Source organism: Ictalurus furcatus, chromosome 13 (assembly GCF_023375685.1).
Source record: "Ictalurus furcatus strain D&B chromosome 13, Billie_1.0, whole genome shotgun sequence".
NCBI classification, from domain to species: Eukaryota; Metazoa; Chordata; class Actinopteri; order Siluriformes; family Ictaluridae; genus Ictalurus; species Ictalurus furcatus.
The window spans coordinates 9426738-9451254 of NC_071267.1; the positions used below are offsets into that span (position 1 = coordinate 9426738).

The 24517-nt window shown below is 39.8% G+C and overlaps 3 protein-coding genes across 11 annotated transcripts in view; 2 read left to right on the top strand and 1 right to left on the bottom strand.

The window, feature by feature from the left end:
* sun1a (Sad1 and UNC84 domain containing 1a) overlaps window positions 1–10691 on the top strand; it is a 29812-nt gene extending 19121 nt beyond the window's left edge. For 5 of the 6 annotated variants that reach the window (XM_053639523.1, XM_053639522.1, XM_053639525.1 and 2 more), the window contains 15 exons: window positions 463–570; window positions 733–831; window positions 1673–1766; window positions 2388–2446; window positions 2537–2745; window positions 2821–3093; window positions 3203–3295; window positions 3388–3431; window positions 4545–4689; window positions 4845–5108; window positions 5219–5303; window positions 7079–7194; window positions 7316–7483; window positions 8918–9010; window positions 9965–10691. In XM_053639523.1, the coding sequence (XP_053495498.1) occupies window positions 463–570; window positions 733–831; window positions 1673–1766; window positions 2388–2446; window positions 2537–2745; window positions 2821–3093; window positions 3203–3295; window positions 3388–3431; window positions 4545–4689; window positions 4845–5108; window positions 5219–5303; window positions 7079–7194; window positions 7316–7483; window positions 8918–9010; window positions 9965–10081 (1967 nt within the window). In that variant the 3' untranslated portion in view covers window positions 10082–10691. The remainder of the gene's footprint in view (window positions 1–462; window positions 571–732; window positions 832–1672; window positions 1767–2387; window positions 2447–2536; window positions 2746–2820; window positions 3094–3202; window positions 3296–3387; window positions 3432–4544; window positions 4690–4844; window positions 5109–5218; window positions 5304–7078; window positions 7195–7315; window positions 7484–8917; window positions 9011–9964) is intronic. The other variant, XM_053639524.1, reaches the window with a different exon arrangement.
* Window positions 10692–13114: 2423 nt separating this feature from the next.
* On the top strand, window positions 13115–20911 carry LOC128617004 (ras-related C3 botulinum toxin substrate 1-like). Its single transcript, XM_053639936.1, has 6 exons — window positions 13115–13437; window positions 16487–16558; window positions 16731–16848; window positions 17189–17251; window positions 18335–18494; window positions 18744–20911. Exons 1-6 carry the CDS (start codon window positions 13403–13405, stop codon window positions 18872–18874), a joined length of 579 nt encoding a protein of 192 aa, XP_053495911.1. The 5' UTR covers window positions 13115–13402; the 3' UTR covers window positions 18875–20911.
* Window positions 19858–23795, bottom strand: crym (crystallin, mu). Of its 4 annotated transcripts, none has more exons than XM_053639934.1 (8): window positions 23539–23795; window positions 23314–23464; window positions 22345–22407; window positions 22151–22252; window positions 21209–21392; window positions 20994–21115; window positions 20609–20693; window positions 19858–20216 (listed from the first exon to the last, which is right to left on the bottom strand). In XM_053639934.1, exons 1-8 carry the CDS (start codon window positions 23790–23792, stop codon window positions 20152–20154), a joined length of 1026 nt encoding a protein of 341 aa, XP_053495909.1. In that variant the 5' UTR covers window positions 23793–23795; the 3' UTR covers window positions 19858–20151. The 4 variants fall into 4 exon arrangements, with proteins under 4 accessions (XP_053495909.1, XP_053495907.1, XP_053495908.1 ...); XM_053639932.1 differs by having other exon boundaries at window positions 23260–23464; XM_053639933.1 differs by having other exon boundaries at window positions 19858–20693.
* Window positions 23796–24517: the final 722 nt, after the last annotated feature.

Below are 24517 nucleotides of genomic sequence, written 5' to 3' on the forward strand. Positions count from 1 at the left end.
ACCCTACAAAAAAGAGGTGCTGTACCTACTCGCGCTACAAGTCTGTATGGATTAAGTTCGATGCTCCACACTGCATTGAAAACTGTTTTCTGAAAACTTTAGGCGGGCTTTTAGTGCATTGGTGTTTATTCCACTACCTGTGCTTTAGGAACCGGTGAAGGTGTGTTGATTCGTTTGCCCGGCATAATGCTCAACAGATGAGTCATGTCCTCGGGCACAGCAAACAAAACGTACATGACTCACAAGCACGTGGCAGCAGAACTTAAACATACTTTGCATTTGTTCACAAAGACACATCTGTTTCATTTCTCTACAGCAGACCACAAATCGGTTTGCTTCTGGACGTTATGTTTACCATAGTTTACTCTTTTGGTTTTAATTGAATCTAGTTCACATGCATGATTTTTTTATTTTATTTTTTTTTTTTATAATCCTTTTGCCATACATGTTGAATCCCAACAGGCGACGACTGCAAAGAGAAACAGACTTCAAGGACAATCGCGGTCTCCACAAGTTCTTCCGGAGCCCCGTGGCTAGTAGAGGCTTTGTGGGTCCTTGTAACATTCACAGGTTTTGTACTCGCTGGTTCTTAACTTGCTTTTGTAGTCTGTTCCAGTTTTTGCTTCATGTGCTCAGTAACTATTTAATAATATGTATTGGGACATGTGTATGTGTAATCGGATCAATAAAAGGGTAAATGACTTTGCTTTCCCTCCCATTGACGGTGTTCAGGCAGCAGTGTGTTAAAGGTGGGCCAGGACGTTGTTTCGGCAGCCTGGTTTATCACGAGGAAGATTCTTTCTGTTCTCTATTTGGCTGCAGTGTCTCCAGGTCATTATGATGGGATTTTCCAGCTTCTTACAAAATCCCTGCATGAGATGTTGCTGTATCCAGTTGCAAAACTCCTGGGCATTATCTGTTTCCCTAACCCCTTCTAATCCTGTTTCAAATACTGTACCTTTTTGTGGCTTTTTTTTAGCATGTAGGCTCTTATTAACATCGTGCCTCTGTGTCAGCACGAAGGCAAATCATTCTAGTCGACACAAGCATGAACTGTTAGTCATCAGTGAAAAGTTTCTAGGCGGGTTGCCTTGATTTGGCAGGGGGACAGTATTCTAGCTTTTATGAATTACTCCAGCTTGGTCGGTTCTAAGTCAGAAAGAAAGGCATTGCTTTGTAGCTGTTTTTAGTTAAAGCCACAATTGGGCAATTCAGAACCGCAGTAGTAGTCATGATACTGAGCTTTCTAACACCGCCATGAATAACAAGCAGCATCCTGAGGCGTGTAAACAGTCAATGATTTAAAGAAACATGTTAAACCTCTTATTTTGATTATCTAAAGGGCTGAATTGACCTCCAATTGTGGCTCTAACTGGAATAAAATCTACCTTTTCATATATTGTCGAGTCCTTTTGGCATCAAATGCTTTCCTCACACAGCAGTACATGTCCTACATGTGCTAAATCTTTGCTGTAGTGTGTAAGGTGACCGTGCTTCTCTCCCTAACCCATTGACTAACACAGCGAAGTGAAGGCGTGGCTTCCTACTCCTCCTCTCAGCTGATTACTTACTCTAATCTGTGTGGTCGCAGCCCCTGCAAACTCCCTAACCCGTTGTGCTTATCTTCTCTGTGGCCTGATTTGTGGCTGATTGTGTGTGTGTTTACATGTAGGCAGTGCAGCTTCAGGGGCGTTCCAGTGGCTGGGAACGGCCTGGTACCAGTTGGTCATGCTCATGTCTCTGTTCAACGTCTTCTTCTTGACTAGGTGAGTCTTCATAACCGTTCATTTTCAGTCCGAGATTTGGATCTGTGCATGTAGTAGCCTGTCAGATTCCATTTGAAATGGAGTTCGGACTTGAATCTCTTCCCTACGTTTCGCCATGTCTTTGAAATCGAACAAGACTGAATTCATACCATCAGACATAACTTTTGCGGTGAGCGTAGCGCTGTACTGTGCATTTTGTATTGCATTAAAACATTGGAGGTGAGCAATATCATTTTTATGATTCATGGCATTGTAACATCTGCCTAGTGCACCATGTGCTCCATTGAACACCATTCGCGTGTCTGTCAAAGTATTATGTGATATCACTTTTAGGGCAGGTAGATTAACTTAATATTTGTCTGTTCCATAATTTAGAGCTATGTGAATCATGTATATTATATTACCTGGATTTTATTCAGAGCTCTTTTCCTGCATCAAGCAGAATAACATGAGTCTTTTGGGCTAAAATTTAGTTTTGATAGACTTTCATTAGGCAACTAAACATTGACTCTATAAATATTTGAATGTGCATTTTTCAGCCTTCAGATTGATCAGGACTATGATAATTCGGTGTGAAATTTGTTCGGAGACCTGTTTAACATGCGTAATCTTTTTCTGCAGGATCCTGCCCATACTTCAGAAACTTTTCCTGGTTGTTCTTCCCTTTGTGCTTACTCTTGGTAAGTTCCTTGGAGGCTCCTATTATGAATACCTGATAAACCTTATGTCATTTTCATCTCCTCTATCCTAATCTGTTTTCCGCTATGTAGCCGTCCTGTGGTACTGGGGGTTGTTCAGCTTCTCGACCATTTGGCCTGTAGCGAACGTGACCAGAGACTCGGCCGTAAATAAAGCCGTTGACGTTCAACCCGAGATCACGTTATCACACCCGACCATTGAGGTTCAACCTGAGATCACGTTATCAGACCCGACCAGTGAGGTTCGACCTGATCTTGCAGTATCAGATACGACGTCACGGGTAAATGAAGATCCCATATGTTAATTCTGCGTATCAAGATTAACCAGTGCAGTATTAAAGTTGACGTGGTTTCAGCAGGAGCTGCCGGTCGTATCCGAGGCCGATTCCGAACGACTCTCGCGGATCGAGCAGAGCCTCGAGATGCTGTGGGAGAAGGTAACGACGTCAGGCGGCAAACAGGACGAGCGGCACGCCGAGGTACTCGGGCTGTGCAGCTCACTAAAAGAAGAGCTGCGTACAAACACAGATAAAGAGACCATGGACCAGTGGGTGGGCAAGCTTCTAGAGCAGAGAATAAGCCTGCTGAGAGAAGAGATCGCAGAGAAAGAGACTGAGCACTCGCAGCAGGTACGTCTGAAGAAACTAATCCCGTATTTCCAGGCAGTACCAGTAGATTAAATGGCCTCATGCCAGGATAACTAGCAGAGAGCATTTTTCTCTTGTCTTATTCCTCCAGCATCCGGAAGAGTTTGAAGCCGGCTACCACACTCAGGAGTCCCGGCTAGCCAAGATCGAAGCTCTTCTTCAGGACCTGGCGCAAAGAACAGAGGTACTATAATTCACTAACTGATCCTAATCACGTCTCGTTTCTGTATGGCTCATATAGCTGAAAGTGTGCTGTTTTTTTTTTTGTATTTAAAGGAGTTGCAAACAAGACCAGAGGCTGAGACACCGTCTATTGTCAGGTCTGTCTGTTGTTGTATTATAATTGTTACCATAAGACTCACTTATCTGTATTAGAGATATAACATTTCTTTAACTGCTGCATTTTTAAAATTACACTTATTTCTAGCATGTTATTCAGTTTCATTTGAGTGTTAATGAATCTAACGTTTTACACTGCCACAAACAAAGACGCGGCATCAGCGGTTGCGCTATGCTATACGTTCATATCACGTAAACTAACTGTTATCAAACCGAGGGCCTCAGAAAAGTTCCAGAAGTACTAGGTTACGTCTGTGTTTAAAAATAGACATTATTACAATTGTATGTCACGCGTTACAGCCAACCCGTGCCCGCTTAATAAGCTGTAATGCCATTACAACTGCACCAGGTCTGTCGTGTGTCCCAAGTTAATGTCTGCTGCCGGAAAAATAGCAAGTTTCTGGTAAGACAAGGTCATAAGCCGTCAACTTAAAAACCATAAAGATGGCTTTGAACCTCAATTCATGTGAACAGTTATGTTATGATTGCTAGGATTTTCTTGCTATTATAGCCTTAGCACTGCAATTACCACAAACAGTTTTGCACTCAAGTCTCCATCAGTGACCAGTGGAGTAGTTCACCAAAGTTCACCAAAACAGACTTCATGTAAAAACTGTAATGAATTTTCCTGGTTACACAATTTCACTATTTGAGCACCTTTATAGAAGGTACTTGTTTATAATTATAAATATCCGGTGATACCCAGATGAGGACAGGTTCCCTTTTGAGTCCGGTTCCTGTCAAGGTTTCTACTTCATTTCGTCTCAGGGAGTTTTTCCTCGCCACCGTCGCTTCTGGCTTGCACGTTAGGGATAAATTCGTACATTTAAAATTTATATTCTGAATGTATATATTTCTGTAAAGCTGCTTTGGGGCAATGTCCATAGGGGGGGGTTTGCTGCATGTGCTTTTGTCATTCAGCCAAAATGTGTTCGGTGGGGTTTTCTTTTTTTTCGCGCTGTTTTCAAATGAGTATAAATGAAAAGTTCAAATAATATAAGGTCTGTGAAATTTGTTGTGGTGTTCAGCTGAACTGCAAGGGAAATTTTGCCCCAAAGCCTCTCAATCACACCTGACCATGACTTTCTCTGTAGTGGGGAAATGGATAGCGCTTCTCACTTGACTCTGTTGGCACAAGTGCGCAAGCTGGAGGAGGCTCTGAGCGACATCAGGGCGGACCTGCAGGGGGTGACGGGCTGTACAGGACGGTGCGGGCAGCTGGATTCTCTTCATGACACAGTAAGTCCCATACTTGGTGCCATTTAAATCCTTACTGTGTTATTCATGTCATGTGGCTTGGTGGTGTCATCTGTAATAGCATTTCTTTCTAGTGGCAGTGGTCATGACGTTTTAGACGACAAGATGTATTCATGCCAGTTCGATTTGCCTTTTAGATATCTGCGCAGGTCAAGGAGGAGCTTCGGGTTCTTCTGTACGGCAGCGAGCAGAAGGACATGAAGCTGCCAGGTTCTTTAGTGCAGTGGCTTTCGACTCAGTTTGTGAGCAACTCCGACCTGCTGGCCTCACTCGGTGCTCTGGAGAAGAGCATTCTGGGTAACTTGTCTCTTCAGCTAGAGGAGATGCAGCAAAAACCAAGTGAAGAGATGATCACGCAGAGTGTCCTGCAAGCCACTGAGCTATCCGGCTTATCAGAAGAGGTAAAAGTGTCTCAAATCTAGCTGCACTGATTGAAAATTATTATTTTTTTAGATAATTCCTCTACACAATCACTCACTCTTTACTCTACTTTACTTTTTTTCCTCACCAGGCTGTCCAACTGATTGTACAAAATGCTCTGAAGCGCTACTCTGAGGACCGCATTGGCCTTGTGGATTACGCTCTGGAGTCTGGAGGTACAGTATCGAAACCAAATGCAGTAGTGCTGGTTTGAGAGGAACCCTGACTAAGTAGTGTGGTTTTGGTTATGAATTAATAATTAAAGTGCTGATCGATCGGTTGTTCTTCATGGCTGCACCGATGCAGTAGTGTTTGCAGTAAGCAGTATTTTCTCAGTCTGCGTATACGTAACAGAGGAGCAGGTTCTGCATGGAGTGGGATATAGCCTCCCATTGTTGGATGTAAAAAAAATAAATAAATAAAAATGCGGCTAGTTGAGTCGAGTGACGGAACCAAAACATCTCATGTTTACCGAAAGCTTATCACTGTGTGTTCATCTGCGTTTTACCTGTGAAGCTGGAATGGGTTAGTACAAATGCCTGATTTTAATATAAAAACATCTGCACTGGAATCAGTTTTCTCCTTAAAGCAAACAAAGCAATAATAATACATGCAGCTGTTTTGTGTGTGTGTGTGTATATGTGCAAGTTCAACGATTATTTGGATTAGTTCCGTTATAAGGATTAGTATTATCACTAGGCATTGCAGAATAATAAGGACCTGTGGTGTTCTCTCTATACTATACAAGAAGTGACTTGAATTAATTATGCTTTACATGTTTTACCCAGCACACAGTTCTTGTTTAGAATTTGGCGATAAAGCTAGAAGCTTCCTCCAACTAACTTGCTCGTTTATTTTGTGTTTTTTTTTTTTTAATTCACCTGTCTGTTCCTTAGCCTCTAACCTAGTTCGTAGATCATCTCCCCTCGGCAGATACTGATTTATTGTATTTGGCGATGAACGATGATTCAATCTCGTTTATCCTGAGTGAATTTATCGTCTAATCATCATACAGAAGTACTCCGCTTGTTCGAACGGCGAGCTATGGTGCTGGTGTTTTAGTATTTAGCTTTTGCCCACTCTGACATTCAAGTGATTGAAACCAAAGTTAAAGCGGCTCGTAATTCGGCTCGTTCTGATTAACGTTAGATTAGATTTCACTTATCCCGAGTGACGGTGTTACACAGGTACTCTGCTTGGAGTGAAGGGCTGTTGGTGTGTGTCAATAAAATGAATCCTATCCAAACAGTTCCAGTCCAAAGTGAAGTGTATCTTCAGTTTTACAAGTGTTTTAATACACTCATGCTGAGGCTGTGACTTAACCCATTAATGTTTTAACATATTCTGAATATTTCTTTTTTATTTTTGGGAGGAATTTTTAAAAAATCGACTATTGCTCTTTTTAAACCAAATCCCAACTAGATTTGTGAATAGTGCAACATATGACATATTGAGAACTGTTAGAGTGAGACAGATGAGGAAATGTGGCGGTTTAAGAGAGAGAACTATAACCCAGTAAAATTTATACAATTGTTTTATAAATTTGAGCAAAAAAAATGAAGTTAAACTTGCTCTTAAGTGTCATTTATTTCTTACATATGACACCACTGTTCTAAATTTTGTATACTTTTTTGCTGAAAAATTTTATACTAGAAACCTGTGATTTTTTTCTGCCTTTAGTAAAATGTTTAATTGTACTGTTATTGTGGTTGGTAATGTTAGTAGAAGAGTTGGAGTGGTCTGATTTGAGCTCAAGCGAGACTTTTTTCTCGCTTTAGGAAATTGAGTTTTCAAATTAGTCGTGTAAATGAAGAGTTAGAGATTCTGTAGTTGCTTAAAACTGAGGAATCAAGGTTCGATTTCTTCAATGGCGATCTTCCAGCTGCTGTTCTGAGCGTGTCTGGTAAAGTCTAAGCTGCATGACAGTTGTACGTATGTGTTTTGTGTTTAGGTGGCAGCATCCTGAGCACACGTTGTTCTGAGACGTACGAGACAAAGACTGCACTGATGAGTCTGTTCGGTTTTCCTCTTTGGTATTTCTCCCAGTCTCCCCGTGCAGTCATACAGGTAAGATCCGTTCTATATTCATTCAAATAATGCTATACAACTTCTTCATGCTAATTTACTCCCTTTTTTTCTTCCTTCTGTTTTTTTTTCTTCTTTCCTTTCCCCATTTTCCCCACATCAGCCAGATGTACATCCTGGTAACTGCTGGGCATTTAAAGGTTCCACTGGCTATCTGGTGATCCGTCTGTGTGTGAAGATCGTTCCCACAGCCTTTTCCCTGGAACACATACCTAAAGCTCTCTCACCTACCGGCAACATCAGCAGCGCCCCACGCAACTTCTCAGTCTATGTAAGGCATGCTACTGAAAGTAGAATTCCATAGATATTTTTTTTTTATTGATGTGATAGGGAAATGGCCACACCTGGCTCATTTGGAGCGTTTGATTCGGAACCTGGTACACCCCCCTCACCCCCTTGGTTCGGTTAGTTTAGACGTATATGAACACTGCAATCGTGCTCGGATCCGCACCAATACAATCGTTCCGGTGGTCTCGGACAAATTAGCTCTGGAGCGGTTCACTTGTAGTGAGAAAGCAATCCGACCCAGCGAACCACAACCTGTATAGCAATGCATGATGGGAACTCCATTACATAAAATGTGTTTTTGTTTTGCTAATGGCTCGCAGCGTAAATCGCAGTTTAATTTGGACCAAAAACAAGGTAAAGTGCCTCGTTGAAATTTGCTCGGATGAACATATTTCTGAACAATTTTCAAAAACGCTTAAAAACACAGAGGTTTACAAGGTGTTTAGTGAGTGTCTCTAAGAGATGGGCTTGAATCGCTCTGTGGAACATATAGATTAGATCAGTTATAATAACTACAGCTAAAAAGAAAGTCACAATAAGCTGGCGGAGCTGCTGACTGCTGACGGTGCGTCTTGATGGATGACCGCTATGAGCGGAACCTTGGATAAATAAACAGGCGCGCTCTGTCCAATGAGAGGACAGTTTACTTACGGGTGACTTGCATGAACACATTTTGACACGTTTTGAAACGTCTCCTTGTGAAAGCGAACCGAGCCAAGACGAAAACGCAACACTGTAACAACTTGAGTCCCCGTTTCCGAACAAAGCACAGATCTACAGGTCTGAAACATTTTTGGCACGCAAAGCTAAATGAAGAAATGTATCTTCTGTCGTGACAGATGCATGGACTGTTGCACGTTTCAAATTCAATATATTTATTCTATTCTGTTTATTCGATGGGACTTTTGAGGCGTTGCAGTCTTGTTAATGACAGAAACAGTGCTAAAGTCTAGGTAGCCATCTATTATAGTCATTGGAAAAACTTGCTCCATGCTGCAATAAAATGTGATGACTTCTCACTCGCTCATACCAGGACTCTCGTTTCATGAATTAACTCAGATTGGGGGAGGGGACCCTATTTATTACATGACCACTTTAAATGATTAATTACTTAGCGTTAACATCTGAAATGTGTTTACTGATTTTAAAATTCTTGCCAGTCAGATGTTGAGTATCGATATGCTTTGATGGGTTGAGTTCAGTGCAATAAAAGTTCAACAGGTCAATCAGTTTTTCTCTATAATTACAGTTTTGGTATTTAAAAAAAAAAAAAAAATGGTATTAAAGATGTGAAAGCTTTACAGAAAAGCATGTCTCATGTTTATGCCACTCATTTGTGAGTCAGCTTAGTGAGATATTAAAAATATTAAGCTATTGTTGTATAAGATTTCTTTTTTTCTTCTGCCGTTCTATAAAGGGTCTAGAGGATGAGCAGCAGGAGGAGGGGCAGCTGCTCGGGCAGTACGTCTACCAAGAGGACGGAGACGCTCTACAGACCTACCCAGTTACGGTGAGGGAAGCGCACTGCATGCTTAAGCCCTATTTGGATGGGATTCAGTCTGCATGGGGTCCTGGAGTAGTTTCCTATTTTACAGGAGCTCCTCTATGATTTTATTTCTGTCCGCGTCGTCCTTGTGGTTTTTTTTTCTCCGTCCTTCTAACCCTAAACCTTTCGGTGTCCTCTCCTTCTCCAGCTCTGTGAAAGCTCAATATTTTCTGACTTGTGAGAGCGAGTTTTTCTGATCCCATTGATTCGTAGCTTTTCCGTTCACAGCGCCTGTTTTGCATCCTGTTTGTTAAATCTTATGTAATGAAAAGCTCACAGTAAACGTGTCACCTGTTTAGGTTATTAGACTTAAGGCTCATTCAAATAAATTACCTAGCCTAGGAGTATTTATCAAATTTGTGAATTGTCAATCTGTATAGAATTATTTGTTTACAAATGTCCAGACAAACAACTAGCATGAACTAAATGACTGAAATCTGTGGAAGTCTGTTAATGTTTCCGTTCTTGATCTCCCTTCAGGTCAATAATCTATATAAAGCATGTGATTGCTGAAGCCCATAGAGGACCTTGAGCATATCAGTACTTTGAGCTTGCTATTAGAGCTGAATGATGATGATGATGATGATGATGATGATGATGATCATAGATTTAAATTAAAGAAAGTGTAAATGAGTGGAATGTATGCGTAACGTAAATAAAGGGTACATACTACAATGGGGGTTATATAGATTAAGTGTAGTGCACAAAGTTTCTAGAAAATAAGCCCTTTTTTCCCCAGAAGCCCTTCAGAGGTGTGTGTGTCAGAAATCCTTTGCTGTTGAGTTGTTAATCATTCTACTAGATATGAAACAAAAAGGGTGTTAAGGCGTATGCACTTTAGAGATCAGGACAGTGCTGAGTCATCAGTTCAGCACCTGTTGGTAATATTGTTTTACATTATCATCTTGCGCTTTCCAGGAAAACAACACTGAAGCCTTCCAGATTATCGAGCTGCGAGTGCTGAGTAACTGGGGTCACCCAGAGTACACGTGTCTGTACCGCTTCCGGGTGCACGGCGAGCCTGTACAGCAGTGATCAAACACTAAACTGGATGTGGAGTTTCACAGAGGAGGTACCACGCCACTCTACTCTGTCCCAGTGTGGAGACACGTTACATGATTGCTTGCTTTTAACCGTCAAGGTTTTGCCTCTACGCCTTGCACTCCTGTATCTCGGACAATACGGACAATTCATCTCCATCTGGAACTTTTTGTTTTTATTCCCCCTCCTCTGTGTGATTTTTACTCCAGCATGCGACACAAACGCAGAGCAGCGAACTCGGCGTGGTCTGAACTGCACTGAACAACTCAGTATGATTAATCGAAACAAAATGGACTACAGTGTATTTTAAACAGCATGTTGTAAATATTGTCAATAGTTTGTCCGCTTTAAGTGTGTCCTAATAATTTTGCATTTTCCTATATATAGTGTAATGATTTTCAAGTGCCCAGCTAAGAGAGACTGTTATTAATCACTATTTATTTTTTTATGTATTTGTGTTGATCTTAGTAAGACTTTATATTGTGTATTTTTGTAAATGCTTTTCAAATCATTTTGTAATTATTGAGGGACCACAGGATGGCTTTTGCAATGAAGTTATATTTTGTTTGTGTGGGATGTTCAAATAAAGACTAATTTTTTTAGATGTTTTGTGTAAAATGTATTCTTTGTGATTTGTAGTATTTTGTATAAACAGAAAGAGGGGAAATGTACTGCTCTATAAACCACATACACACTTACTTGAAGACCATAATCTTTTTCTGTAATGAATAGTAAATTATTTGACATGGCAGTCAGGGTGGGGAGGGGAAACACGGTCAGACCCCAGATGGTGGCATGATGCAAACTGGAAACTACCCATAAAGCCATTCTGGTAAACCTTTGATTCATATAATACACTCCGACCAAATGTTTGATCACACCCATATTATTCTTTCCCAAACTGGGAGTATACAAATGTACATCCTGTTTTTGTAGCATTATAATTTCCTTTTGCTGGAACTAAGGAGTCCAAACCTGTTCCAGTATGACCATACCCCTGTGCACAAAGCGAGCTCCATGAAGACATGGTTTGCCAAATCTGAACTGGAGTGTCCTGTACAGAGCCCGGACCTCAACCCCACTGAACACCTCTTTGATGAACTGTAGCGCCAACTGAACCCCAGGACTCCTCTCCTGATATCATTGTCTGACCTCACTAATGCTCTTTTGGCTGAATGAATCGGCACAAATCCCCACAGCTACGCTCCTAAATCTAGTGGAAATCCTTCCCAGAAGAGTGGAGGTTCACAGCTAAACAGGATTACATCTAGAAAGGGATGTTCAACAAGCACGTACGGGTGTGATGGTCAGGTGTCCACAAACTTTGGGCCATATGGTGTATATTTTATGATGCAGGTACACTGATCCTTAGTGAGCAAGCCAGAGATGACGGCAGCAAAGTAACGACTTGAAGGAAGAACCAAACACAAAAGGAAACCCATCCTCATCTGGGTGACGGCTGAGAGTGCAGATTATACAACCCCTGGCAAAAATGATTGAATCGCCACTCTCCGAGGATGTTCACCTCGCCTTTTTACTTCGTAGCAAATAAACAAATCACAGATATGGCACAAAACAATTTTTGTTTAATAGATGAACTTTCCAGCTTTATGAAACACCTCAAATTAATTAAAGTACATTATTTTAATTAATGGCATACTTTTTCCAGATCAAGTAGAGGGAAAAAAAAGAATGGAATCACTCAATGTAGAGGAAAAAATTTCCAAATTGTCCAGGCTCTGTGTGTGTGTGTGTGTGTGTGTGTGTGTGTGTGTGTGTGAACGAGATTGTGCCCTGCAATGCGTTGGCACCCCATCCAGGGTGTGCCCCGTCTTGTGCCCCGTGTCCCCTGGGACAGGTTCCAGGCTTCCCCATGCCCCTGTGTAGGATAAACGGTACAATGGATGGACGTATGTTTCAAGTTTATTTGACATATGCACAAAATGTTAGTGAGAACATTGTGCATTGTAGTGCTTCTTGTGAGCCCCAGGTACTCTACAGCTGTGCAATATAATACATACATACATACATATATATATATATATATATACATATACATACATACATATATATATATATATATATATATATATATATATATATATATATATATAGGGAGAAGAGGGGGAAAGAGATTATTTACAAATAAATTATATATATATATATGTGTGTGTGTGTGTATCTCTCTCTCTCTCTCTCTCTCTCTCTCTCTCTCTCTCTATATATATATATATATATATATATATATAGGGAGAAGAGGGGGAAAGAGATTATTTACAAATAAATTATATATATATATATATATATGTGTGTGTGTGTGTATCTCTCTCTCTCTCTCTCTCTCTCTCTCTCTCTCTCTATATATATATATATATATATATATATATATATAGGGAGAAGAGGGGGAAAGAGATTATTTACAAATAAATTATATATATATATATATATATGTGTGTGTGTGTGTGTATCTCTCTCTCTCTCTCTGTATATATATATATATATATATATATATATATATATATATATATATATAGGGAGAAGAGGGGGAAAGAGATTATTTACAAATAAATTATATATATATATGTGTGTGTGTGTGTGTGTGTGTGTGTATCTCTCTCTCTCTCTCTCTCTCTCTCTCTCTCTCTCTATATATATATATATATATATATATATATATATATATATATATATATATATATATACACACATACATACAGAATAGCAGAGCCTAACTATAAACACTGGAATGTACGCAATATGAATTTAATTCATTCTTATGGTTTTGTAAATCACTCGTCTATTCTTTCACCTCAATGAAATGAAACGCTCAAAAACAACAAACATTCCTACGTCGCCCGTTCCCCCCTCAGCTTCAGAATAAGCCCCGCCTTCTGTATTAGGATTGGTTAGTGACACCTGTGGTCAGTAAATCTGTCCAATCAGCTTTGTGAGTACTATTAGCCAATCATAGTACAAGGACGATGTCCGTCATAATACGGATAGTAAAAAAAATCAGAGGGAAGGAGTTCATGGCAATGGGAGCAAAAAGAGGGCGTTAAAGGTTTATTCCGAGTTGTTTCTGGGTGGTGGCTGCTGTCTGTTTAACTGGAACTTTTCTCGCTAAGTAAAAGGCAGTTTGTTAACTCAGTTTACACAGGAAGTTCTCATAATACGGTTTGATTTACTGTAGGGATTTTGCTGTTGTTGTGAAGGCGGTTTAACTCCAGTGAGAGAGAGAGAGAGAGAGAGATATATATATATAAATATAAATATATTTATTTGTTTATTTCTTTAGTCTGGTCAACTAGCAGTGACATGCAGGCCATAAAGTGTGTGGTGGTCGGAGACGGGTGAGTGTGTGTTTATTTACCTGCTCTTTATTTACTTTAGAGCCTCGCGCCTCCTTACATTACTAACTAACTAAATTAATTAATTTCTTAATTAATTAATGTCATTGTTAGTGATTCTTATCATCTGTTACTGTGAAGCTTTGTCATGAGACTCAGAGGCAGAGCCTAGAAAACTAAATAACCCAACATCACCGTGCACAGCTATCAGACATGGCAGGATTCATATCATCTCTCTCTCTCGCGCGCGCGCTCTCTCTCTCTGCCTCCCTCTCTCTCTCTCTCTCTCTCTGCCTCTCTGTCTCTCTCGTTCTCTCTCGTGCTCTCTCTCTCTCTCTCTCTCTCTCTCTCTGCCTCTCTCTCTGCCTCTCTCTCTCTCTCACGCACACTCAGGCACGTTCTTCGGCTCCGGTAGTTTTCCGCATTCCTTTAGTGTTTGTCTTTATAATGGAGTCAATCCTGTGTTGTTAAAAGCTTAACGATAAATAACACGCTTAATAATCTTTATATATAATGTTATTGGTTGGTCATAAGTACAAGTGCATGTCGCTAAACAAATCTGTTTATCCAGTTCGCGTTTTAAACATGTAGATATGTTTGGATCATTTCATGGCCCCTCAGTAGTGTTATAGTTGTGTCATGTCAGCAAGACAGTACAGTTTCCACTTAAAAAAGTTTCTCAAATAAATACACCCTCTCACCTTTTGTTAATGAAAGTGATATATCATTATAAACAGCCATTTAAATAACTAAAGTCATTTCATTCAGGTTGTAGGAGAGATGTGTGTAAAGCAGTGCTTCTCAATGTGGAGCCTGGGGTTGGTTTGTTTTGACTGATAGAGTTGGTGGTGGTGGTGGTGTTGTATTTGTGTAGTTTTTGGTCTGTTTGGTCCCTCAAATTGAATGGGTTTAATGTTGACTTGCAAACAACAAACCAAAAGGTCTGCAAGTACAGCAAGGTCAGCTTGGGCGTAATGTGTTTTGGACCGTTCGGGAATAAAAAGCATTAATAAATAGACACAACATTATTGTACATGTATAAATCTGTACTGAGGGGTACATGGGATTTCTTTTACAATGAAAGGTTACCAAAAAAAAGTCTGTACAAAAACCTCCTGGTTTAAAGGGTAAACTAGCTTTTAGGGACATGCAGTTCAGGGTATAAACTAAATGTTAAACTCGGGGGGGACCCTTTTAAGCGTCAGGATTTTATGGGAACATGAATCAGAAAAGGCTCAGATAATCCTGTGATAAATTTAAGAATATAAATAATTCCGAGCTCGATCAGTCAAGCACTTCTGCTTATAAAGTTCTGTTTGACTTTTCACAAAATAGTGTTCTAATGTTATATAAATATATTCTGTACATGCCACTGAATGCGTGTGTGTGATGTATGAAAGTATTGTAACAACAAGGCCAGTTCTGTTTTCACTATACACCGAAGATATTTGGGTTTGAGATCAAACGATGAATTATGAGATGACAGATAAAAATTTCAGCTTTCATTTCCTCATATTTACATCTAGATGTGTTACAACAACTCAGAACATGGTGCCTTTGGTGGCAGACTACCAAATTTTTTAGATGAGTAGACGTATCGTAACAGATAGTCTTAAAGTAAATAACACTTGATATTTGGTTGCGTATCCCTTGCTTGCAGTAATGGCATAAAGCCTGTGACTCATTGACATCACCAAACTGTTGGTTTCTTCTTTTGTGATGCTTTTCCAGGCTTTTACGGCAGCCTCTTTCAGATGTTGGTTGTTTCAGGGGACTTTCTCCTTTCAGTCACCTCTTCAGGAGGTGAAATGCTGCTCAACTGGGTTAAGGTCCGGTGACTGACTTGGCCAGTCTAAAACCTTCCACTTTTTCCTCCTGATGAAGGTCATTGTTGTGTTGGTAGTGTGTTTTGGGGTATCGTCTTGCTGCATGATGAAGTTCCTCCCAGTTAGATTGGATGCATTTCTCTGTAAATTGGAAAACGGATTGTTTCTGTAGACTGTAGAATTCTGCCACTATATTTCTGCACTTGAAGTCTTTTGTGAGACCTTCACCCCTTCCCCGTGGAGGTTGTTGATGTCACTGTGTCATTTTTGGGTTTTTCTTCACAGCTCTCACAATGTTTGTCATCAACTGCTGTTGTTTTCCTTGGCCGACCTGTTCCGTGTCTGGTTGTTAGTACACCAGTGGTTTCTTTCCTTTTCAGGACATTCCAAATGGTTGTGTTGGCTGTGGCCAATGTTTGTGTAATGCCTCTGATTGATTTTCCCACTTTTCTCAGCTTCACAGTAGCTTGCTTTTCTCCCTTAGAGAAAAGTCTTCATGTTGGTTTATCCTTTTTAACAACAAATGCAGTCTTCACAGGCAAAACCTAGGGCTCAAACCAAGAGTAGACATTCAGAGCTATTAATTCTTTAAAGAATCAGTTTAACAGAGTGCACCTGGGTAGCAAGAAACACCTATCAGTCGCATGTTCCAATATTTTTGATCACTGGAAAAAAAGGGTGGGTCCAAACGAAAGGTGCCATATTCTGAGTTGTTTAACACATCTAGATGAAATATGAGGAAATGAAAGCTGTAATTCTTATGTCGTCTCATAATTCATCTTTTGATCCCAAACCCAAATGTCTTCACTGTATAGCAAACAGAATTGGCCTTGCTGTTCCAATACTTTCGCAGGGTCCATATAAATACGGCACTTTACTGTTTGAGGATAGACGCTCGCCTGTGTGTGTTTTAAAACATTGAGAAGTGGCCATTTAATGTTTAAAACTTTATTACTTTAGAGCTAAATATCTTTGTCATGTAAAATAATCGATCAAATCACATTAAATGACTTATTTAATTAGAACCGTCATTTTCCATAAAACTAGAGAGATCTGTGTTTTAAAAAAATCTTGTAGTATCTCTACATTTGAAAATGTTTTCTTATCCAGTATAGGGCAATATTAACACTGGTGCTATTTGAAATTTGGTATCATGGTACGCTGTAACACCAATAATGTACACTTTTTCTTAGCGGATGGTTTTTATTTTATTTTTTAAAATACAGGGCAGTCGGAAAAACATGCCTTCTGATCAGCTACACCACCAACGCCTTCCCCGGAGAATACATCCCCACAGTGTGAGTAACATTATACTCTCCTGTGTTAAAGTCCTGAAAATCCACTCTGAACAGCCTCTTATTGTGTGTCCATTCATTTCTCAACCACACTGTGTTCAGTAGAAGTATTTGTCATGTACATTCAAACAAATTCATTCATTCATTCATTCTCTCTATTTCTCTCTCTCTCTAGGTTTGATAATTATTCTGCAAATGTGATGGTAGATGGGAAGCCAGTGAACTTGGGGCTGTGGGACACAGCAGGACAGGAGGACTATGACAGACTCAGGCCTCTCTCCTATCCTCAAACGGTACAGCGCTTCATTCCATCCCCACCCCCAACTCCCCATATGAGCCTGTCGTGCCAGTGCCAATTGTAATGAAAAATCTGTGCTTATGTGTTTCGCGGTGCATAAAGTATCTTATTGTGTCCTAACCACTACTTATTCTGGTAATGAAACTGAATGCTTCCTCTGTTTGCACTCTACTACCTATTAAAGATCTCTCTGTTTCTACTTTCATACCAGTTCCACAATGCAGTGCTGAATCAGGAAAGGGAACGGAAATGATCTTGCATATTCTATATTTCTGATGAAGTTTCATCTCATATTTGAGTGTTTTGTTTTTTCTCTCTCTCTCTGATTTCTATAGGACGTGTTTTTAATTTGCTTCTCGCTGGTGAGCCCTGCCTCGTTTGAGAACGTCCGTGCCAAAGTAAGTAGCTCCCCTATCGAACCTGTGTGGTTAAGAAAGTAAAATTAAATGAAGTGTTGGACACGTGTAGAAGAACATCTGGATGGCAAGGAAAGAGGAAGAGCCCGATATAATGTGTCTGGTCTGGAGTATTGCATAAAGCAGTTCCAGTATTTTGTGTGCACAGAGTCTTGTGGCTGTAATGTTGTGTGTGTGTGTGTATGTTTTGAAGATTACGGGCCTCAAAAGTTGACTCATCACATCACCTGAGAGGTGCAGTAATTGGGACTGGGTTTGTAGGCGAGTTATCATGGTGATGTGTTTGAGTAAGAGAATAAATGAAGAGCCACTGTATTAAACTGGATGAAGGTGAATGTCGGTTCAATGCGTGATGGATGTCGGCTGGATTTAGTGCAGCATAGGTCAGTGGTTGCTCACACTTTTGCACCAACTCCCTTCTAACGCAATCCGACTATTGGGAAAATATGGATCACCATACTTATTTATTTATCACAGCTTTGAAAGCTTTTATTTCCTGAACCATCCACCCAGTTACACTATGTGAAAATGTAGATTTTGTTTGACAGTAACACCACTTCCTGTCAACCACAGTAGTGTGACTGATAAGATGTAGATTTGAGTACATTTTGGTTACTAATTAACTTGCTACCGGAATTGAACGGCTAAAAAAAATTATTGCCTGAAACAAACATGGCGAGAAATAATACTTAACCATGCGGTTTATAAATTGAAAGACGGACAGGTAAACGTCATGCATCCAGGAAGAATGGTCTTTTTAAGGCAGAATGGATGCTTGTGTCATTTCAAAAATTATACAGTCCCTGCATGTCTCGATTTAATCTCCTTTGGCGTTTCAAACTCGTGATTAACCTATGACGGTGTTCTTATTTTAAACCTGTTACAGTATCAGTCTATCTCTGTGATCTGGGTAAGTGTGTGTGTGTGTTTAGCTTCTCACACAGTGGATAATGCTTTGACAGTGATGTCAAGTTTCAGAGCCATGTCCAAGCAGGTTTACTTATTAAAGAAATATATATTTGTGTGAAGTCTGAGTGAGCTGTCTGCTCTTTTTTCCCCCCACAGTGGTATCCTGAGGTTAGACATCACTGCCCCAACACCCCAATGATTCTTGTTGGGACCAAGATCGACCTAAGAGACGACAAGGACACTATTGAGAAGCTGAAAGAAAAGAAACTCACCCCCATTACTTACCCACAAGGCCTTGCTATGGCTAAAGAAATAGGTTAGTAGTAGAGTTAATGATAAAGCCTGTCGGGTTTACAGTTTCAAAAACGAATCGTTTGCTCCAACTTGCACAATTATGCGATTTTTAATTTACCCTAATAGCTACTTAGAATTTAGTTAGCGTGTACCTGTAGCTTTGCACACACGTGCACTATTTGTGCTTGGTTTTCTTGTATGTGGCATCCCATGAACCATGCATTTTGTGTATGCGATTGCACTATTCGATACGTTTCTAATCTATGTCCAGGTTCTGTGAAATATCTGGAATGCTCAGCCTTAACTCAGCGTGGCCTTAAGACGGTGTTCGACGAAGCCATCCGCGCAGTCCTGTGCCCACCGCCCGTCAAAAAGCCGAAGCCGAAGTGCCTTGTCCTCTGAAGAGGCCGTTCGTAAAGAACCGTCTGCAGTCTGCACTTGCCTGAGGAGAGATGTCGGGAACAGTGGGGAGGGAAGATGTGTTGGGAGAAAGAGGGAAGCATACCCGTATGTCTTTCTTAACTATTGTAATTCTAATTAGAATTGCTTCTCCAAGTCTGTTTTAGGATCCTAGAGTTTGTCTCCAGGAGATGGGGACACTTTTCCTCATTATGTCCATTCACCCTTCGTAATTCCTGCTGCCTTTTAATAATGTGTTTTTCATGTTTATGTAAAGGTAAACCAAATGATCTTTTTTTTTTTCTTTATTCCATCCATGAGAGCCTTTATATTTTGTTCACACACTGTTTTTTGTTGTTGTTTTTTTTTTTTTTATAGAAAATGAAAACTTGCCAAAAATGCAAGGCTACCTAAAATAGCTTTTGCTTATTCTCTAAACACTAATTTAAAAAAAAAGTTAAACTCCTTGACTTGTTTACAAGTCCACAATGTATAAGTTGCTGACTGCTTATGAGATAGATAGATAAAGGTTATTGATCCCTGAGGGGAAATTTGGGAATTGCTTTTAGGATTTTTTTGTTTGTTTGTTTTATTAGTATACTCATTATTTAGTGTACATATTGGGGTCAAGCATTTGGTACATAAATCTTACACTAGGAGGCAGGGGGGGGAGCACATTTTCACTGATTCACTGTCATCTGAGCACTCTAAATTACAAAACAGAATTTGGCTCTATGCTTATTATAATATGTGCAGTCATTGTGAAAGATGTTTTTATTGCAACACAGTATTGTATAAAGTCTGTAGTTTGGGTGATAAACGGATAGATGTTTTGTAAGCATATAGAACGAGAGCTGTTTGTCCAAAATCTGCTGTCAGTATGAAATTCCGTAGTGTATCTTGGATAAGCAAGTTTAATTGAAATTCCTTTCAACATTGAGAGGACACAAGAGAACAAAGATACTTTAATAACAAGTCGAGAACCATTCCCAACAGATGGCTTTATTTTTTTTTTTCCCCTCTCTATTTCTTATGTAAAATTTCAATCATGTCTGAATTGTTTGTTTTTAGTGTGTACACCACTACACTTCTAATGTATTAATGAAAAACAGTGTCCTCTGTCCCAAGCTTTAATGATTTCATACAAGTGTTAATCAGTTAGTGAATTAGTTTCCACTGTCATGATTATGTCTGGTGAATAGAGATTTACTTCATGTCTCTTTGTGCTCCGTTTCTGAAATGAGAGTTTCTCTCTCTGCTGACGCTTCACGTCATGTCCGTCACTGGCTGCTCTTCCACTTGTCAAACACAAGCTTAGCAGCGACTGCATCTTGTATCCCCATTCCTGCATTGCAAAAGAGAAACCATACTTAATCCACTTCACTTTACACCCAGCAGCTGATGATTTTCTCAACACTTGACTCATAGTTTTTGCCAGTCGTTTATAAGCATGTATGAGCAACAAGCAGAAACAGATCTTAGCGAATATACTTTAAGTATGTTTCATTTCTAAGACTGAATCATCACTAGCTGGAAACAGTCAAGCTTTAAATAGAGCCCCTTTTATTGTCTCAGGGGAAACAAAAGTAAATCTCAAGTCATCTAGCAAGAAAGCAAACATTAATGAGACTTAGCAGTTTATATTTTCTTATCAGCAGGAACTCTGTCTACTTATGAAAAACAGTGCGACTTCTTCCTTGAGCCTAATTTTGCCTGTCCTAAACGGAAAGTATTTACCCAGTGACTTAAACACTGTCGTCTTGTTGCGCAACGCAGGTCGAGTTCCATTTAAAACTTCTCCAAGTTCAGCAAAAACTTCTGCCTGGAGGAACACCAAAATTAGATTCAGATTAACCCTTGAAGTTAATACATTTATTTTTTTCCGCAGGCATGTCCCCAGAACAAACTGGCAAGAAGTGGAGTTTGTGCTTAAATGTTTAAAACTAAGTGCGTATTCAATCATGAGTACTGGTGAAAGTGATTACTACAGATATTATTGCTGTGATTCCAAACAGGACAATAAAGTTATGATTAAGAACACCTTGCATGTTTTCTGAATTTCATTTTAAATGAGTCGCTGTATATGAAGCTATAAATAATCAGTGACGAAGTGCAGGCTTACCCCAGACAGAATGATGTCTCCTGACTCCACTGCGGCTCCGTCTCTGCTGTCCACGTAAATTACAGCGTCTCTCATCAGCACGTCGTCGAGTTCTCTCCAGTCTGGCCGACAAGCCCCTACCGCTAAGGTTGCAGAGAAATGTTACACTATACCTGTATGAAATTGTTTTTAATTAATGTGCCATGCCGAAAGATGCAGATGCAGATGGTTCTAACCTGCAACATGAGCACCGGGTTTAACCCACTCCCCAAACAGCACTGGTTCACTAGAATTAGTGACGGTAACGATGATGTCCGCTCCATGCACTGCCTCTTTGGCAGAAGAAAATACTTTAACAGGACCGGGGACACCCGCAGCAAACCGCTCAGCTGTCTCCAACCTCCGGCTCCACACACGCACCTAATTATAATACAGTGAATTATAATACATACTACACGTAAAAATATTAAATAATTTATAACTAAATAACCTTATCATAGGTTATCATAATATAACAGATGAATCTGGTGCTGTTAAAAAGCAGCTGAAAAAGTTCCGAACAAGTATCGATCAGTAGTCCTCCATTAGAGTGACTGGGTAACGAGGGCATTAGTCAGAGAAGCAAGAGCACAAAGGTAACACTCAACATGATGCTACCGCCACTGTGCTTCACTGTGCTGATGAAGTTCTCAGGGTGATGAGTCAAACGTAGCACTTTGTCCCAAGACCAACAAAACATTCAGTTTTGGTCTCACCAGACCCAAATATCTACCTACACATGCCTTTTAGCACAATATTTTAAGGTGTCTAGAATAACAATGTGTATTGAATATGTCAGGAATAATAATAATAATAATAATAATAATGGTGTGATTTGGCTCAACCGCACCAAAGTCCTGTAGTATTTTATTCCTCTTGTACCACCGTAATTTGCCAACAATTACATTTTTACACAAATCCATTTACTAAAGCGCCATACAAAGTGCTTGCATCCATTTATAGTTACATTTAGGTTTATGGAATGTCCATGCAATAAGTCAATCAACCATGGGGTGGTGTAATGTGGCATGTGGTATATTGCCAAACATTCCTACTCTGAACACTGAGGTGCAGCTATGGCATATCGCAAAGTGAAACAGAACTGATGGATGTTTTCACCTTTGGATGGATGGAGTTACCTCTTTAAAGGAAAAAAGCTGTGTGAAGATTTCATAATGGCTGGAAGCCTGGTGTCCACAGCCGAGGATGCACAAGACGTCCGACTGAGCTGGCATCAGAAGCTAGTGGAAGAAAAACAGTGTTTAAGTGTCACGCCTGCATCATATTGTGACACTATATAACCTGATATCCAATAGCTTAATAAGGGACTTACTTTAGCAGAAATGGCTGACACAGCTGCTGTTCTTTTATGGGTGATATCTGTTCCATCCATAACCTGTCCAAGAGAAAAAAACAACTACAGTAACTACAGTATATATCAGTCATCCATGTGTATATTTTCGTATATAGTTATACTATGGTAATGTCTTACAGTGCCTTCAATAAGTATTCACCCCCTCTTAAACGTTTCCACTCTTTGTAGTGTTACAATCTAGACCTGAAATGGATATAACTGGGATTATATATGTTATAAATTCACACAAAATAGCCCATGATATTGAGGGATCGGTATAATCTGCAAAATTGTCTGCAACTATCTCCATAGTCACGTAATTTACTGAATAGACTTCACCTGTGAGCATTTATAGTGTCATGTGATATGAGTTTGTTAGAGGGGAAAATACCTAAAGAAACGGCATCGTGAAGACCACGGAGCTATCAAAACAAGCTCAGGACAAAGCATCAATCACTAGTCCTTCATCAGGAGGACATTCACCAAGTGAGTGACTGGTTAAAGAGGGCATTAGTCAGGGAAGCAAAAGCCCAAAGGTAACACTCAAACTGATGCTACCGCCACTGTGCTTCACTGTGCTGATGAGAATCAAACGTAGCACTTTGTCCCAAGAACAAAACGCTGTTCAGTTTTGGTCTCATCAGACCCAAAAACCTACCTACAGCATGCCTTTTAGCAGCAAACTCCAAGTGGGATTTCATAGGACACTTTTTCCATACAGAATAGCTTTGTGGTGTTTAAGACTACGGCTGTAGCGGAAGTGAATACTAAAGCAATATACTGTGTATATAGCATTGTGCCCTATATTATAGTATTATTTATATTAGTTATACTTTAGCTGTAATAAATCAGTTTACACTCAAGTATGTCAATTTTATCCCTCTATACACACACTATAGGAAATTCTGGGCAAGTTTGCTGTAAGGGTTGTTGATTTCCTGGACTAACCACTGTGACATTGCCATATTCAGGGTTAAAGAGTAACACAGTGGCTTGTGTGGATGGTAAATTTAAGCTTTCTTCACGTCTGTAGAAAGCCACCATCTTCATGCACAAAGTGTCCTCATGTGCAATGTATGCAGGCATCATCCCCAGAAACCTGTGTACAGAAATCAGTGAAATGATCAGTTAGATGTATGGTCTGATTCTGAGTGTGAAGGATCATGCTCATACCCGCTGTGATTTTGGATGGGGATCACAGATCTCACGGGCTGCACCACATCTGAACTGTCGCTCCGGGAAAACTTTCCCAAAACTTCTTCCAGGCGCGGGATCAAATCGTCGTAACTAAGGAGAGGTGCAACGACATCGTTGTTTAGAAACACGGGCTGTTCTGTCATTTTTTTTAACTCCAAACTCTTCAGCCAGGAGATGTCTCGTACAGCCTGTACTCGCTTCTGACTTCGACTTTGAACTAAACGGTGCATTCGTGTACACCATGACAGGCCCCGCCCACCTGACAGCCATGCTCTACGAACCCGGAAGTAAATCTGTTTTTACGTCAGCATTAGCTGAAATAAATCGAAAACGGGTTGTTTTTGGTGTCTTAATTGAAGACAAAACGCAGAATATGTTTTCAATAATCGATTGTTTCTGTGAAAACTTTTTATACTGGAATCAAAATACTTGAAAGATGACTTATTTACTCTGAATCAATCAATATTATGACAATAAAAATGCTAAAAAGCGTAATCTTTTGTCTTAGGCCTCTAGAATGCAATTTTTAAATAATGAATTATTTAATTATTTATTTAATTATTATTTAATTATTAATTATTATCTTAAAAAATGTTTGTGTGTGTGTGAGAGAGAGAGAGCCCTGTGATGGACTGGCTTCCCATCCAGTGCTCCCAGTTCAAGCTCCACCCTGCCCAGGATAAATCAGTTACTTAAGATGAATGAATGATGAGGACTTGTGTCTGGATTGTACTTCTTGTTAGCACATGATAATACAAATGTTATTGTTTATAAATCCTATTTTCTTATTGATTAAATAAATAAATAAATAAATCATGGCAGTCTGTTAGGTCTGTACCCTGTTGAATGGATTGTAAATATGTACGGTATACTCAATGGCCACTTCAGTAAGTACAATATGTCCATCTTGTATCAATATTTGCCTGAAGTTGAGAGATAGTGTGTGGTGTGTACA